Source organism: Phoca vitulina, unplaced genomic scaffold (assembly GCF_004348235.1).
Source record: "Phoca vitulina isolate PV1807 unplaced genomic scaffold, GSC_HSeal_1.0 scaffold10, whole genome shotgun sequence".
Classification (NCBI taxonomy): Eukaryota; Metazoa; Chordata; class Mammalia; order Carnivora; family Phocidae; genus Phoca; species Phoca vitulina.
The window spans coordinates 51,373,106-51,389,741 of NW_022589713.1; the positions used below are offsets into that span (position 1 = coordinate 51,373,106).

Below are 16,636 nucleotides of genomic sequence, written 5' to 3' on the forward strand. Positions count from 1 at the left end.
ACATACAGGATAGGAGGAGGGCGAAACGCATCAGATCACACAGGGTCATGCAACAGGTCAAGGAGAAGCAGTGCTAACCCAGCGTTCACTCACAGATTCAGGACCTGCAAGAGAAACTAGTGCACTGTTTCCTTTCCTTCACATCAGACAGCCTGTGCTCAATGACAGAAAGACTCTCAACTGGAAAAGCAAAGTCTTGAATCTTGATCCTGATTTACTTGCCAAGTGATTAACAACATAGAGCTTCATTTGCCTTTTATTAACACGGGAAAAGCAATGCTTATCTTACCTTCCTTCATAAAGGTATTATCAGATGTCATCAAGTGCCAAAAAGGTGAGGTGTTAAGATTCTGGCAGTGTCACCTAATTAGCACACAGTTCTTAGGTGACTTAAAATTGCTAGGGCGAGGGGCATATTGCTTGAATTACTGTATACCATTCACCGAGCCAAGGGAAAAGGAGAAGAAACTGGTCTAGAGAAGAGTGTGAATTTGGTTTGGAGCACTTCAGGGGATGATGTTGTTTGCCCAAATAATTCAGAGAAAAAAAAGAGATGAAAGCAGATTCTAACTGATTACAGGAAGAGAAGTAGGGAAGTAGAGATAATAATATGGAGAATTATTTCAAGAAACTGTGAGGAGCAGGAAAGACAGGACACGAAGAGCAGAAGATGTGAGGGTCTGCTTGGTTTGGGGCAGGAGGGCTGCTGACAGGTGGGGTAGGGCGAAAGGGAAGTAGGAGATGGGGGAGCTCCAGGTGGGCACTGGGAAAAGAGGCCTCTAAAAATGAGAGGGGATGCAGAGGGGATGGAATAAAGAGCTTGGGGGAAAGACTGCTGGTTGGCTTCCATAAGAGTGAAGGATGAAAAATAAATACAGCCAGAAATACCACTCCCCAGAACAGGCAAGGAAAGGATTCAGACAGTGTGAATTAGACGGAGTTTTTAGGCCACAGTAAGCTAGCCCTCAACCAGTTCAGGCAAGATGGCACCACACTGTGCAAATGTGTTCCTTTAACTCTTCCTGCGTGCGTATATGTGTGTGTGTTGTCTGTGCGCATGTGCACACATGCACCTGTGTTTTCTCTGACACTTCACATATAAATATAAATCGTGTTACTGGTCAAGTGTGCTATAAATTTATACTTTGAATCACATTCTCCCCCAAAGACAGCAGTGACAGAAAATGCTAGTGCATATACGCATATTTTCAAGAGAGGCCTATCACCACTCAAAAACTAGAAAAACAGCTGCACAGGTGAGAAATGGAACAAAATGCAAGGTGGTAAGCAGGAACCTGGCCAAGGGAGGCAGCCATATCTGCATCCATGGAGCAGGGGACTAAGGCACCCCGCTCCAGTGCAGCATAACTGGGGCCAGGCTGTTTGCACAAAACCAGGAGCTAGGACAGTGGAACACTGTCCCCGAAAGGGGGCTGAAAAAAGCCACAGTTGCCACTCTGGAACTATAGCTTGGGCCAATAGCACGCTACCTTACTGGCTCTCCAAAATCCCTGAGGTCATCACAAGGTGGGAGCTCTGGGCTACAAACACCTGGTTCTGGACTAAGGACTTAGCAGCTCAGGGGACAGTTGTGAAAATAAGGGAGGGAAAAGTGAGCAGAGAGAGAATATACTCCTCCTCGAGATGAACGTACCAACTAAAACTCGTACACACACGAGAAAAGGGGGCACATAAGCCAAGAAACTCAAACGACAATTCATCAAGATGGAAGACAAGACTAAGAGAGTTTGCCAGTAAGGGACCCTCGCTGATGTGCCACTGCAGGAAGGTGCAGGATAAACAGTGACCTGGGGCGGACAGGACCCCAACAGCCCTTGCCCACGAACACACGGTCAGGTTGGGGAGCTGTTACAAGTGGCCACAGAGCCGGCAGATCCCTGGTGAACTCAGACCATTTGTATTCACCATGCCAGTAAGTAATTTAAACCAGAAATGACTCTGCCAACTGGTGCTCCAGTTCAGCAGGGCTTCAGGGTCCTGCAGGCGCCGGCAGCGCCCCAAGCCGGCAGGTGCTGCCCCTCCGCAGCCTTCCCATCCCTCCCTGGCTCCCGCGTCTTCGCAGCAACGGCCACCTCAAGCCTCCACAGAGGGGCAACAGAACTGGCCAAGCCCCCGCTCTGCGCTGGTAGGCATGACTTCAGATGTAAGGCAGCAACACTTCAATGCCCAGTTCCACCTTTTTTTAAGCTTTAACGTAGCTCTTGGTGAGGATGCTGGCTGGCGGGAACGACACTTACAAAGTAGCCACATCTAAGACAGTGAACCTAGACACATTTGTTACGCTCAGTGCATGACTGTTACTCCCTTTGAGTCAATGGTTAATTCAGCAATATTCAAACTTACCAAGTAGGTTCCCATTTCTTTTTCCAGGACAACTTGTTCATATACTGTAGCATCGATGTCCGCTTTTAACGCCTGCACCTTCCTCTTCACCTGCACATGGTGCTTCTTTTGGAGCCAGTAGGGAAGAAGAGATTCCATAATTTGGTTAAGGATCTGGGAGGTAATGAGGAGAGTGGCCAAGCTCTAAAAAGAAGCACACAAATGGAATCTGACAATGTAGCTTAATAAGATCACAGTATATGTATAATCATGTAGTAAATAAAATGGAACCTTCAACAAATAGTATACTATTAATAAAAACTAGTATTGGAAAAGCTAGGTGCTAGAATAATGTTTCCAATTTATTGTTTTTTCACAGTTAAGACATATTAAAATACAAAAAAGTTGCAATATAAATAAGATTATAATAAGAAATCAATTACGAGTTGGCAGGGGAACAATTTTACTTAAAATTGTGTTTTTTGTTATCTCATCCTTGCTACAACATAATAATCTACATGATATTGCCAATTTTGAAAAAAAAAGCAGTTTGGCCAAACTTAAAAAAAAATTATGAAACGAATACATCCTCCCTCATTGGAGAAAACTTAGAAAAGAGAAAAAGCCACCCATAATTCCACAAGCATGATGGAACCACTGCTGACATAGTAGGATATTTCTTTCCAGTCACATGTAAAAATACAAGTAGTCCATGGACTGTTGTTGACTTTATTATTCCCAACTTTCACTACTATAAATGCTGCTCCCTGGATATCTGTGTACATGAATCTTTGCCCTATCTCTGATGATTTACTAGGGATGGATTAAGGTTCTTGGCAAAGCTGCCCGAGTAGTTTCCAGAAATGCTGTGTCAATTTCTACTTACCCCAAGCAGAGAGAAGTGTTTCTATCACATACCACCTTTCCTGGTATTAAAATTATATTATTTAAAAAGTCCTCTCCTATCCTCACACCTCATCTCCTGTTAAAAAAGGAGACTCTCTAAGGTACTAGAAATGAGAAGTCATACCTTACTAATACACTAATGGCAGGACAGAAGACAGTATGTACATTCAACTTATCAATTGCAAAATGTACTATTTTGAACTTTAAATTTTCCAAAAAAAGTAGCAATATATGTAGTATTGTTAAGAAACAGAACATTTGATTTCACTTTTATGCAAGCTGTTAGAACCATAACTACAAAATCTTTCTCTGATTATACAATTTCCTGAAAAATGATCCCAAGCCTAGGCTTTTGATATTTTTTTAACTAACGATCACAGTATATTAAAGCCAAGAAGGAACAGCCCTTACTGATAGCTGGCTCAATTATAAAAAAGATAATTTAGATAGCAATAATCTGTACTCAATTTATCATTTACTGGCATTTGTGATCCAAGAATGTCAACACACCAAAGTAAACATCAGACTTCCTAAACACCGCAGAAAAGACACAGCATTGCATAGGATCTGCTGGCCTCTAAAGTTTAACAACTTATTCATTTCAAAGTGAAATGTATTTAAAGTCCTATCAATCACCCCTCACTCTGGGACACACACAAAACTTCAATTAAGGAATACACGTTCTTCATTAGAATTGCTTTTACGAGCTTTGAGATGAACAATTTATTTTCCACTACTATATGATTAATTTTACAAGTTGGTTAGCTTCAACTAATTTTTCAGTTGAGTATGATATACAGTGCAATGGCTAATGTTTTTTTATTTAGAGTTGGCTTAGAAATATACAAAATGTAAGACTTCATTTGTAAAAATAATAGTGTGAAGACAATTACATTCCCTGAATATAGTTAAGTACCTCTAAAACCTGTAAAACTGATACCTTCTGCTATTCACTCACCTGACGCAACAGCTTCATATCCCTCAAGACGAAAGCAATGTAAAAAAGCGAGGCGAAGCAATTCAGAAAGTTGAACTGTCAAAAAAAGAGAGCAAGATTTCACACTGCTTTACAGTACTTCATCAAAACTGGAAATACAGCATTAAAACTGTAATGAGGGGACTTCCAGTCCTGACAAGACGCCATAGACTTGTTTCTCCCTATTCCTCCTCACTAAGCACATCCACAAACTCTGGAAAGAACACAGGGGCGAGCAAAGGAGTTCTCTGGGACCTGCCTAGAGCCTAGAGGACCAATGACTTTGGGACTCCAGGACAGTGCCAGCGCATCTCCACTACATTCCAACACAAGGCCCAGCCTTTCCCACCCCCAACCAGCACCCCAGATAGCCGGGGGGGGGCTCACTCCCTGCCCACCCCCCTGGCCCCATCCCCTGTCCATCTGAAGAGCCGTGCAGACCTGGCAAGGGGGATCTCTCTGGAGTCCTCACTAGCAGTGCTTCCCTCCCTGTAAGGCCTGGCACTCCCCTGCGCCACGGGGAGATACGAGGACGGCCAGACAGCACCGGCATTCAGAATATCAATTATCTCACAGTGCTAGCATGATGCCTTCAAAGACTTTTTATTTTTTTTTATTTTTTTTATTTTTTAAAGATTTTATTTATTTATTTGAGAGAGAATGAGAGACAGAGAGCATGAGAGGGAGGAGGGTCAGAGGGAGAAGCAGACTCCCTGCCGAGCAGGGAGCCCGATGCGGGACTCGATCCCGGGACTCCAGGATCATGACCTGAGCCGAAGGCAGTTGCTTAACCAACTGAGCCACCCAGGCGCCCAAAGACTTTTTAGTATGTATGGCTGCTTGCACCTTTTCTAATGTCCAAACTGCTAAAACTGCTGAATTTTTATTACCTACTTATGAAAAATTTTCTATTTCCTTACCACTCTTGCCTCTATAAGTTTACCTCCTTCCAGAAACCTAAACACCTTCCTATCAGTAGTTTCTAATCTGTTAAGGCCTGAAAAACTAGATCAATAAGCTTCTTAGAATGATTTCTGTAGCTGGAACAAAAACTCGTTTCTCTGGAATCCTTTCCTGGGAGTAAGGTATAGGGGCTGTGCTCCAGTTGAGAGTTCAGAGGACTCTTTCTGCACCTTTCTTGACCCTCAGTTATGTTACCAATGGCTGAGATAACCTCCTGATAAATGAGGGGCTTCCAAACTGGTATTTATTGTTTTTCATAATGATGGAAACAGGCATAATGTGCGAGCTTTACACAAACAGCAAGCAGGTTACACTATGCCTTCTCTCCATTTCTTTCCTCCTACCCACTAAAACATGCTGGGAACCTCTTAGACTTCGGAAATTTCTTTCACAAAATTAATGGTCCATCTAATGGTACATCTTTCAAAAAATGTAATGGTCCATCACTGAATTGAATTGGAAGAATTGTTGAAGAGTGAAACAAAGAAGTCACCAAAAGGAAAAGAACAGAAACTTGTCTGTAACATGGTTAGTTAGCTTTTTAAATTACTAGAGATTGGATAAACCACTAATTTCTATACTTAAAGTCTTACAACACACACATAGGTAGTAAGACTACTGAATGTATATGTAAACACATTTAATCAATCTTTGCCTGCCTATACAAAATATATTAACTATCTGGTATCTTAAATTAGAAGCCAGCCTTCCTATTTATACTCCTAAGTATTAACTAGTATACGTAAGTTTCAAAATTCAAATGGATTTGTATATAAAAACTCTACTCACCACTAAAACTTTCAGAATTAGATGATTCTGGTACGCAGATTCCAATCTGTGATTCTCTAAAATATTGAAAAGGAGAGGAAATTTCTCTTAGATAAGCACGCAGTAGGGGAGGCTATTGTGGGGTAAAGGCAGAGGAGCTGAGGCAGAGATGTCCAGCACCGGAGCCTCGGTGAGTGAACATGCCAGACTGTCACTCATGGTTACCACTTACCCACAAGAACATCTCACAGGAAGAAACGACACTTAGAACACACTTCTCACAGTACTGCAAGAGCACCGTGTTCTGAAATTATTTTTAAAGTATTACTGCAACAAAGAAACATGGGAAGTATTGGCAAATGATCCCATAGAGAGCCACCCAGAAAAAGACCCTGAATAAAATAAAACTGATAGCAACCTCTAAAGAGGGCAATAAAGTTTTTGTATGTGTGCCTTATGAGGATTAACTTAAAGGGCAACTCAAATCTCCATCCTCAGCTAGGGAAAGGAGACACAGGACAGGCCCTAAGAAAGCAGGGCAAAAGAACAAAGAAGAAGATTCTGAAGAGAAGTGTCACCCTGCATAGAGGTAGTGTTAGACTCGTCTGGACTGGAACCCCACTCAGCTACTCAGCCACTGTCTGTCCTTGGGCAAGTCACTCAACCTCCCGATACTCAGCCTCCTTGCCTACAAAAATAGTGCTAACGCCCCCCTCCTCTCAGAGTCACCGTCAGGATAAGAAATAATACAAAACCTCAGTCCAGTTCCAGCATAAGGAAAGCACTCAATAAATAGTAGCTGTTAAATGACTATTAAAAATAACATAAACATCTTTATGGTCCATGAAGTTAAGATACAGACTTCTTCCTAGGGAATAACATTGCATATTTACTTGTTTGAGTGAATAAATAGAGAATGGCCTGTCAAGACTATTTTTTTAAAAGATTTTATTTCTTTATTTGAGAGAGAGAGAGACAGATAGTGACAGAGATAGCGAGAGAGAGCACAAGTGGGGAGGAGAGGGAGAAGCAGGCTCCCGCTGAGCAGGGAGCCTGACGTGGGGCTCGATCCCAGGACCCTGGGATCATGACCTGAGCCGAAGGCAGACGCTTAACCGACCGAGCCCCCCAGGCACCCAAGACCATTTTTAAACTATATCCATTCCCCTTTGGCACAGATATATACAAGAGTACCCACTCTACTAAGGCCAGTGGCAATCCTTGGTGCTCTAAACCATTAGATAATTGTTTCTCAGACACCAGACATAGTTCACTTGGCCAAAGTATCTGAAGATAATTCAATCTACTTTACCCCCAACAAAAAATACAAAATTATAGTATTGGGATCACAGGTTTTAGACACAGAGAGGTCTGGATTAGCCTGGCTCTACAATTTGCCTGAACACTGCTAACTCTCAGGGTCTTTATCCCTAAAACGGTGAGATAACTTCTATTTCATGGTGTGCTGAGGAGGTGAAAATGAGATACCATGGACAAAGAGTTAGCAGGGCACCTGGAGTGCAGTGACTAACATTCGTCTATGACGGCCACGATAACCAGGAGTTGAGAGCATCAGAACCCACAAAACTGATGAATTCCTCCTTACGTCTCTATAGTGAGCCCACAGCAACATCTTGCTTTGCAAAGCTGCAGTTACAGGAATCCTATGATCCAAGCAACATTTCCTATAGGCAAATAAGACATAAATGCAAGCATCACGTCTTACCCCATGAAGTTAGAAATTCGGCAGCGTATCGATAGAGGCGGTTCATGATCTCAATCACAATGGCATAGATGATGCTGGGCACATACAACAGGACGCTGGTCCACTCGGATCCGCTGCTCTCATGTAGACTCAAGGCCCAGGCCTCCATGTCAAAGTAAATCATCATGACATACAGGCAGAAATAGAGACAGAGGCACACAAAGGGCAGAGAGACCAGGTAAATGCGCAACTGCCTCTTGTAGCTGGGGTAGAGAGGTTCCTCCCTACCAGTGACGGGATTGATACCCAGGACCCCATGGAATCCCGGCCGGGGCTCCTCAAACTGTCTCTTCATGACAAGTGTCCCCCACCTGTAGGTCATATTGGCACAGCCACGCTTCCATACTTCCAGGATCACTGTGGACCAGATCAGGTTGAAGGAGGCGAAGATCACATACTTGTCATAGTCTTCCCACACAAACAAATAGTAAGGTAACCCAATGACCGCCATAGGGATTAAGGCAACAGTAAAATATTCCAAAAATCCAAAGTAAAGAGCGATTGTTTCCCCAAAGTAGCCACGAATACGGTCTACAATGAAAGGGAAAAAAAAAGACCTTAAGTAGAGACTACCAAAGACTTTCACCATTTCAGGTAAGCTTATTTATTTTTGTAGTTAAGTGGGGATCATTTAATACCCTCATTTCCCAATCAGTGTGCAATAGTAAATCCATCTTCCATGCAGTACACAGACCCCACTTGCCTGAAGAGTGAGCCCAATACTTGTCCCAGCTTAGAGCCCAGGCTGGGGCTGCTCTGAAAGGCACCCAGGGTCTGTTTCCTCTTTACTTCCTTATCTGATGGATGCCCTCTTCCCAAAGAAAAACTCAGCTTGGGGCTTGTCCGAAATCTCCACGATCCTAGCTTAAACTCAGCCATATAGCCAATGAGCCATTTTAATGTGGGGGTTTAATTTATATTCCCTGCCTTTCTCTCACTTTAATATCATAGTTATAGATGTTCTTTTCAAAGAAGACTCCCCATCCACAGTATCTGCTCCCGCTATCCAAAAATGTAAATTTTCATCAATGTGCCATGGCAAATGATTCAATACACTGGAGAAAAGCTATTCAAAAGTACAAAACAATATTCTACACATTAACTTCTAGAACAGCCATGGGACACATTTATCTCTATACCTTCCTATAAGAACTGGGCAAAAGAAGGGACAAGCAACATCACTGTTTAATATTCTGTGAACTCGGCAGGAGCTAACCCAAAAGGGGTCTCAAACACTACATCCTTTGCCAGCTGCATCTACCTGGGTGAGTGCCTGGGTTGTAAAAGCATCCTGCACTGGGATCAGGGTGCGATACAGGGGCTGGGGAGGTACAATAATGGGGTTATTATTTCTTGGTTAATTATATGCAGTTAAAACTTTAAGATAATGTGTCAGATCGTCTGTGCAGATGGGTCAGAGTAAACTGGTATAAGCTATTTTCCCATATCCTTATTCTTCTAACTAACCTACGGACATGTTAAAATAGTTGGTATGATCAGGTCACCTCAAATCTGAATCAGGTTAAAGGATACCCAAACAATGAAAAAAAAAAGTGCTCAGGGTCCTGGGCTCCAAATCACATGACGTCCCTCTTTTGATCTTAAGGGGAAGGTCAAGATTCACCTGTGCCCCAGCTGCTATCACCAGTCCCAGCACTCCCCAAAGCCTCACACCCTCTACCACAACCATGCTCAGCCTTCACCATTAACTCACTTTTCCCCTCAATTTCTAAGCAGCTACTGGATACTGTCACCTACAAGTGCTAGAGGCAATACTTAAATTTACTGCACCTAAATGCCACACAAAGTGAAAAAAATGTCAATAAATGTAACACAAAACTACTAGTGTATTACCTAGAACTATTAAAAACAAACTTTTCCTTTCAAAGAATACAAGAAAAAATTCAAATGCAATTTCAAATTTTCATCTTAAAAACAAATTTTTATTTACTGTTACAATATTATAGTAGCTGTTTTCAGGGATGGAAATTAGAAATAAAATTATTTTAGAGGGATTCCTTTAAACAAAGTCAAAAGAGAAATGCCCTTGAAAGAAATATGGATAGCAACACTTATGGTAAAATCTAACAGCTTAATAATCCTTATGCTTAGAAAAACATAACCAAGCCAAAAATCTGAATATCCACACTGATGTCAGTTTGCATACAGTAATGCTCAACACATACCAAATAAATTAATGGATACTCTTGTAACTGTATTCAGAGAAAAGGGATAGATTCAGTAATATACACCAAGATACTTACAAACTACCTCAAAAGATGTTTAGGCCTGTCTGCCCCTAAAAATGAGCACAGCTTGGTCCACTCAAATTATTAGCTCTAAAGAAAGAGAAATTTTCAAATACAGGATATTCACAGTCAAATGAAATTCTCCTAAAATCTGTCCTACTCCAACTGGGACATGTACTTATGAAGGCCGCTCTGTATTCAGAGCCTGTGCTGTTGGTGAAATTTAATGAAAGCTTGTCATTCCGCCCATAGGAAATGCTATTAGAAATAAAATAAATTACTAAGTAGGTCATGTAAACCATCTTATCCAACCCCAATTTTTGCCCACATGCAGCTGGTGAGCCTTGCCCAGCAGAGCATTAAACATCTACCCGAGATGGTGAGAAAGCACCACTGCTGAATCATGACGCCTCGTTGGTAGTCCTCGTTCTCTACGAGAACAGGTATTGACACGTACCTAGGGGCTGATACTTCAAAGTAAACCGGGTGTACCAGCTGTCTTCAAGCTTCTTTAGGGCTTCGTTATCATGCAGTGGGAACACCTGAATCACAATGCCAGAGGTGAGCAATCTTCTCACTGTAGAGGGAAAATGTGCCAAACTAGATAAAAGGGATTTGAGATCACTCATCACTGTGACATACTTCTTCAAATGCTGGAAAGACAGCCCAGTAAGGAAGGGGTGCTACACAAGGAGCAGTGATATACTGCCTACTCTAAAGGCATATATTCTTTTGTTCTTCACATGTAAATATCTTGAGTATTTTCTTTAACTAGAAAAGCAATACAAGTTTATGTAAAAACCATACTGAAATGTACAAATTAGAATTGGAGAGATCCTCCCACAAAAAATAACCACTGTAAACAGCAATTTTGTGTAAAACCAAATTTTAAAACAAATATCCATAAATATGTATTATAAAAATAAAAGTAGGATCATTCTATACACATTGTTCTGTAATTTTTTCTCATGTAGTAGTGTATAACAAATGTTTTTCAATGCCAATGTCTATAAACATGAAATGTCCTTTTTAACAGTATCATAATATTCCCTTGTATGAAGTGCTATAATTTAATGTTCTATTGAAAAATACTTGTTTCCTGCCTCCCACTTTTTTGCCATTATATATGTTAAAATTCAGGGCACCTGGGTGGCTCAGTCAGGTAAGCATTCTACTCTTGGTTTCGGCTCAGGTTATGATCTCATGGTCCTGGGATCGAGCCCCACATCAGGCTCCACGCTCAGTAGGGAGTCTGCTGGAGATTCTCTCCTTCTGTCCCTCCCCCTGTCGCACTCTCTCTCTTAAATAAATAAATCTTAATAAATAAATAAACAAATAAATGTTAAAATTCTTATACACATATCTTTTCCCACCTGCCCAATATTTCCTCAAACTCACTTAGAAGTAGAATTGCTAGGTCCAAGAGCATATGTATTTTAAATGCGAACACCTATTATAAAACTGCCCCTAGAAAGACTTTACCAATCTGTCCTCCCACTACAGTGAAGGTAAGAAGACAGTGTTCAGTTCCTTTTATTCTTGATGATATTGAATATTTGCAGAATCATTTTCATCTTTTCTAATCTGATAATAAAAGCTTATGTTTATAAACAGCAAATATCAAAATCAAATAAAATCAGACTTTCAGCAGTCAGCTGACTGGTATGATTTTATCACTCATGCACATATTTGAAAGAGACAAATGAATTTAACCAAAGACAATATCCCCTGGTAAGTATAAGTGAAAACAGGGCATTCTCTCATCCATAATTATTTAGAGGGACTCACTGGGCGGGTGGGTCTTCAGGTTCTATTAACAGGAAGTGTGTTCAGCAGACATGGGGAGCTCCGATGCAGTGCTTTGTGCCATATGTGGGGAGATGGACTACTTTCCACACAAGATTCTAATACAGTCTCTAAAGAATATAGCTGCTTATAAGATGGAATTTGCAAAAAGAAGAGCTGGAGATGCTATTTTCCTTCACTGAGAAGCTTTGAGCTCTTCAAGGTTTATCAACTCACCTCTTCCAAGGGCTGCCTCCCTTATCTCCTATCTACCTTGTCACCAAAGAGAAGTGATGAGCATATTAAGCAACAGGTCCTTCAGGAGGATGATAAACGAATGTCTGCAGCATCGAAGAAAAGTATGTTTTAAGTTTTCCGTGTAGAAATATTATATATAACAAAGAGAGATGGCATTCTCAAGACAGAGGCCTTATCATAAAATCTTCAGAGTAATTTAAAAGTAAAGCAGGGGCACCTGGGTGGCCCAGTTAAGTGTCTGACTCCAGATTTCAGTTCAGGTCATGCTCTCAGTGTTGTGAGATCGAGCCCCAGGTCGGGCTCCATGCTCAGGAGGGAGTCTGCTGGAGATTCTCCCTCTTCCTCTGCCCCTCCCCCTGCTCTCGTGCTCTCTCTCTCTCTAAAAATAAATAAATCTTTTTTAAAAAGTCTTGAAAACCTAGGGATGTGATGAAATTCTTAATGATTAAAAAGGCATACACTCAAAATATCATTAATTAGGGGAAAAAGGTACATGGTTTAAGTTATATTAGCCACTGATGCTGTAAAATCCATTATTTAATGTTTTTATTCTGAAGCGTTTCAGTGGGTTTTTCTTCAGCTCACATGAGTGAAAGTCGGTCATCCACAACTGTTCTGATTCCTATCTCTTATTTGAAGATGTAGAGCTGTACTTTATTCTTTCTTCCATTACTATCCTTTTCAATTACTGTGTCAAGTTATTCAACTTTGAACTGACAACATCTACATTATTTTACTATTTCTAAGTTCTTTTTAAAAAACTGACTGCATTCTACTATAGATGACTTTCTAGGCAGGCATAAAAACCAGCTACTTCTAAAAAAAGGACAGTGAACTGAAGGACTCAGAATATAAAGCCTCAAGTCCTAGATTACCAGGCTTCTCTTCACCATCAATGCCAAAAGCATGGTTCCAATTTCAGCTTCTAAAAATAGAGGCTTTTCTTTTAATCCTTTAACTTTCTCTTGTCAGCTAAGAATGTAATTAAGATGACCCTTACCTTCAAAGGAAAGTATGATGCTGTGCAGGCCTATTTAAAGAAAGAAACAAGTGCTTCCCAGGAGGATCGAGATGGCAGATTGGAGCTCACCTCTCCCCAGACACACCAAGGCTACAACTACATATAGAACTCTTCCACAGCTAGAAAGAAAAAGTCACATCGAGAAGCAGAGGAGGGGCAGAGAAGTGGTCTGATTGGGACCCACACCCCCAGCATGGCAGTGGGAGGGATATCACATGCAGGGAGATCCTCCCTGTGGAGTGAGGGGTTCAAGCCCCACATGGGGCAATCTTGCCATGGGGACCTGCACCAGGAAGATGGGCCCCAAAATGTCTGGCTTTGAAAATTAGCAGGGCTTAATCCAAAGAGAGCCAGAGGGCTATAGGAAACCAAGACTCCACTCTTAAAAGACCCACCCACATACTTGCCCTAAGACCTAGTGCAGAGGCAGCAGTTTGAAAAGTGCCTGGGCCATTCATAAAGGAGATTGATTGACTAATCTTGGGGAATGTGCCAGAGGTGCAGGGAATTGCAGGAACTTTCTCCAGGAACGGAAGTGTGGGCAGATGCCATTTTTCTCACCCTACCTAGCTGGCCTAGTACTGGTGAGAAAGAGTTCTGACACTCTCTATCTACCTTGCTAGCGCTGCTAGCCCCACCCTGGTATTCCCCTGCAGACCTGCCCGCTCAACTCTCCCCACCCTGGAAGGCAGCCCCCAAAGTAGCTCCCACCCCACCACACCCCCCAGGCCATCTCTGCCTTAACTGGTGCTCCCCCAAAGGGGCTCCCATCCACCATGAGCCCACAACAGTTGTGGCTCACCCAAAACAGGAGGGAACACACAAGGGACACCCCTGGAGCTCCTGATTCTGGTGACCAGTAGGGGACTGCACTTCTGGGCCCCACAGTACACCTTCTACAGAAGGCCACTCCTTTAAGACCAGGAGATGTGGCTGATCTACCTAAAACACACAAACACAAAGAGGCAAAATGAGAAGACAGAGGAATACGTTCCAAATGAAAGAACAAGACAAAACCTCAGAAAAAGAATTAAATGAAAAAGAGACAAGCAATCTCCCTGATAAAGAGTTCCAAGTAATGGTCATGAAGATGCTCACCAAACTCAGGTGAAGAATTGATGAACACAGCAAGAACTTCAAGAAAGAAAGAAATAATATAAAACAAGAACCAATCAGAGCCAAAGAATATAATAACTGAATTGAAAAATATACTAGAGGGAATCAACAGCAGATTAGAGGATGCAGAAGAATGGATCAGCAATCTGGAAAACAGGAAAATAGAAATGACCCTACCTGAATGGCAAAAAGAAAAAAGAATTTCAAAAACTGAGGATAGTTGGGGCACCTCAGGTCATGATCCCAGGGTCCTGGGATTGAGCCCACGTCAGGCTCTCTGCTCAGCAGGGAGCCTGCTTCTCCCTCTCTCTCTCTCTGCCTCTCTCTCTCTGTCAAATAAATAAATGAAATCTTTAAAAAAAAAAAACTGAGGATAGTTCAAGAGACCTTCAGGACAATATCAAGGGTACTAACATTTGCATTATAAAGGTCCCAGAATGAGAAGATAAAGAGAAAGGAGCAGAAAACTTATTTAAAGAAGTTACAGCTGAAACAGACAAGAAAACAGACATCCAGGTCCAAAAAAGGAAAGAGAACCCTGGGCAAGAAAACAGACATCCAGGTCCAAAAAGGAAAGAGAGCCCCAAACAAGAGGAACCCAAAGAGGTTCATACCAAGATACAAAATAATGAAAATGTCAAAAATTAAAGAGAAAATATTAAAAGCAGCAGGAAATAAGCTACTAGTTACATACATGAGAACACCCATAATACTATCAGCTGATTTTTCAGCAGACTTTGCAGGTCAGAAAGGAGTGGCACAATATATTCAAAGTGCTGAAAGGGAAAAACCCACAAAGAGAAACAGTCTACCCAGCAAGGTTATCATTCAGAATTGAAGTACAAATAAAGAGTTTCCCACACAAAAGAGTTCATCACCACTAAACCTGCTTTATAGGAAATGTTAAAGGAACTTCTTTAAGTGGAAAAGAATAGAAAATTTTAAAAGAAAAAATCTAACTGTAACAGTGAACATATAGTAAAGGTGGTAGGTGAACCACTTACAAAGCTAGTATGAAGGTTAAAACACAAAAGTACTAAGTCAACAATATCTACAACAGTTAATTAAGGGATACACAAAATAAAAAGATGTGAAATATGATGACAAAAACATAAAACAGGGAGGGGGAGAGTAAAAATGTAGTGCTTTTAGAATGTGTTCAAACGTAAGCAACCATCAACTTGAAATACACTGTTACATACATAAGGTATTATATGTGAACCTCATGGTAATCACAAACCAAAAACCTCTAATAGATACACAAAAAATAAAAAGAAAGGAATTCAAACATAACACTGAAGAAAATCATCAAGGGAAGTGAGCAAGAGAAGAAGGAACACAGAAGAACTAGAAAAACAACCAAAAACAATTAACAAAATGGTAGTAAGTACATACCTATCAAAGATACCTTAAATATAAATGGACAAAGTGTTCCAAGTGTATCCAAAAGATACAGGGTGACTGAATGGGTAAATAAACAAGACTCATCTATATGCTATCTAAAAGAGACTCACTTCAGACCTAAGGACATGCCCAGACTAAAAGTGAAGGGTGAGAAAAGATATTCCATGAAAATGAAAAGAAAGAGTCATAATAGACTGTAAAACAAAGACTGTATAACAAAGAAGGGCCCTACATAATAATAAAAATATCAATCCAACAAGAGGATATAACAGTTGTAAATACCTATGTACCCAACATAGAAGCACTTAAGTATATAAAGCAAATATTAACAGCCAAAAAGGGAGAAACTGACAATAATACAATAACAGTAGGGGACTTTAATGCTCCTCTTACACAAATGGATAGATCATCCAGGCAGAAAATCAATTTAAAAAACCAGTGGTCTTAAATGACACATTATACCAGATGGAATTAACGGATACATACAAAAAATTCCATCCAAAACTAGCAGGACACACATTCTTTTGAAGTCCATATGGAATATTCAGCAGGATAAATCACATATTAGAGAACAAAATAAGTCTCAATAAACTGAAGAAGACTGAACTCATATCAAGCATCTTTTCTGACCACAATGGTATAAAACTATAAATCAACTACAAAAAAAAAATTTAAAAAAAAACCTATACACAGAGGCCAAAGAAGACACTAATAAAGAACCAATGGCCAATGGATCAATGAGGAAATTAAAAACAAAAACAAAAAAATCCTTGAGACAAATGAAAACAGAAACACATTGTTCCAAAATCAATGAGACTCAACAAAAGCAGCTCTAAGAGGGACATTTATAGCAGTAGAGGCCTACCTCAAGAAACCAGAAAGATCTCAAATAAACAATCTAACCTTACACCTAAAAAAACTGGAGAAAGAACAAAGCCCAAAGTTAAAAGAAGGAAGGAAATGATAAAGATCGAAGTGGAAATAAATGAAATAGAGAACTCAAAAATAATAGAAAAGATTATTGAAACTAGTAGCTGGTTCTTCAAAAAGATAAACAAAATTGATAAACAAGACTCATCAAA

The 16,636-nt window shown here is 40.7% G+C and overlaps 1 protein-coding gene across 3 annotated transcripts in view; it reads right to left on the reverse strand.

Moving 5' to 3' along the window:
* The window catches only part of ANO10 (anoctamin 10), a 222,695-nt gene that overhangs the window by 181,421 nt on the left and 24,638 nt on the right, over positions 1-16,636 (reverse strand). For all 3 annotated transcript variants that reach the window (XM_032409119.1, XM_032409121.1, XM_032409122.1), the window contains exons 5-9: positions 10,428-10,547; positions 7,683-8,252; positions 5,978-6,033; positions 4,208-4,282; positions 2,365-2,547 (exon numbers count right to left, since the gene is read on the reverse strand). In XM_032409119.1, coding sequence (XP_032265010.1) covers positions 2,365-2,547; positions 4,208-4,282; positions 5,978-6,033; positions 7,683-8,252; positions 10,428-10,547 — 1,004 coding nt within the window. The remainder of the gene's footprint in view (positions 1-2,364; positions 2,548-4,207; positions 4,283-5,977; positions 6,034-7,682; positions 8,253-10,427; positions 10,548-16,636) is intronic.